The sequence below is a fragment of the Helobdella robusta genome (assembly GCF_000326865.2).
Source record: "Helobdella robusta unplaced genomic scaffold HELROscaffold_5, whole genome shotgun sequence".
Taxonomy (NCBI): domain Eukaryota; kingdom Metazoa; phylum Annelida; class Clitellata; order Rhynchobdellida; family Glossiphoniidae; genus Helobdella; species Helobdella robusta.
This window is the reverse complement of record NW_008705254.1, coordinates 1,163,471-1,164,191: the sequence shown is the minus strand read 5'-3', so window position 1 is coordinate 1,164,191 and position 721 is coordinate 1,163,471. Positions and strand designations below refer to the sequence as shown.

Here is a 721-nt window from a genome sequence, read left to right as displayed (position 1 = left end):
AACAACAACAACAAAAACAACATCAACAACAACAACATCAACTTCAGCATCTGCAACATCAACATCAGCATCAACAAAACTCGGATTTTTTCTAAAATTTATTTTTATTAGAAACTGTGATAGAAATTAAGCAATAAATACACACACATACACACCACACACACACACAAACCAACACACACATATAAATACGCACACAAACACCACACACACACACACAAACACACACGCACACTCACATACATTCGTGTTTAACTTACTTTGTTCGTTAATGTTAATGGCAATACAAACAAACATACACACACACAATCAATGGTTCATGAGCTATTACATTTGCTATGTCGATATATCAATAAGATTAAACACACACACACACACACAAACACACACACACACACACACAAACAAACACACACACAAACAGGTGTACAAATACAAATACATAAACACAAATAATACTAAAATTAACTTTATTTAATACGTATTCTAAATATAAGGTACATGAGTGTATTCGGGTTTCATTAATTGGTAAGTCATTTGATATATTCTATGCAGTCATAATGAGATTATATGTGAATGATAAAACACACAGAAACACAAACACACAGAAAAACATCCACACAGACACACACACAAACATCCACACACACAAAGACACACACACACACAAAGACACACACACTTATTAAATACAAACGACAATTAACGAATCGTTACTTCT

General features: G+C 32.9%; 1 protein-coding gene across 1 annotated transcript in view; it reads left to right on the top strand.

Annotated features, from left to right (window-relative positions):
* HELRODRAFT_163188 (hypothetical protein) overlaps positions 1-478 on the top strand; it is a gene marked incomplete at both ends in the record, with an annotated part of 5,727 nt that extends 5,249 nt beyond the window's left edge. Inside the window, one exon of the mRNA XM_009027137.1 lies at positions 425-478. Within this exon, the coding sequence (XP_009025385.1) occupies positions 425-478 (54 nt within the window). The remainder of the gene's footprint in view (positions 1-424) is intronic.
* Positions 479-721: the final 243 nt, after the last annotated feature.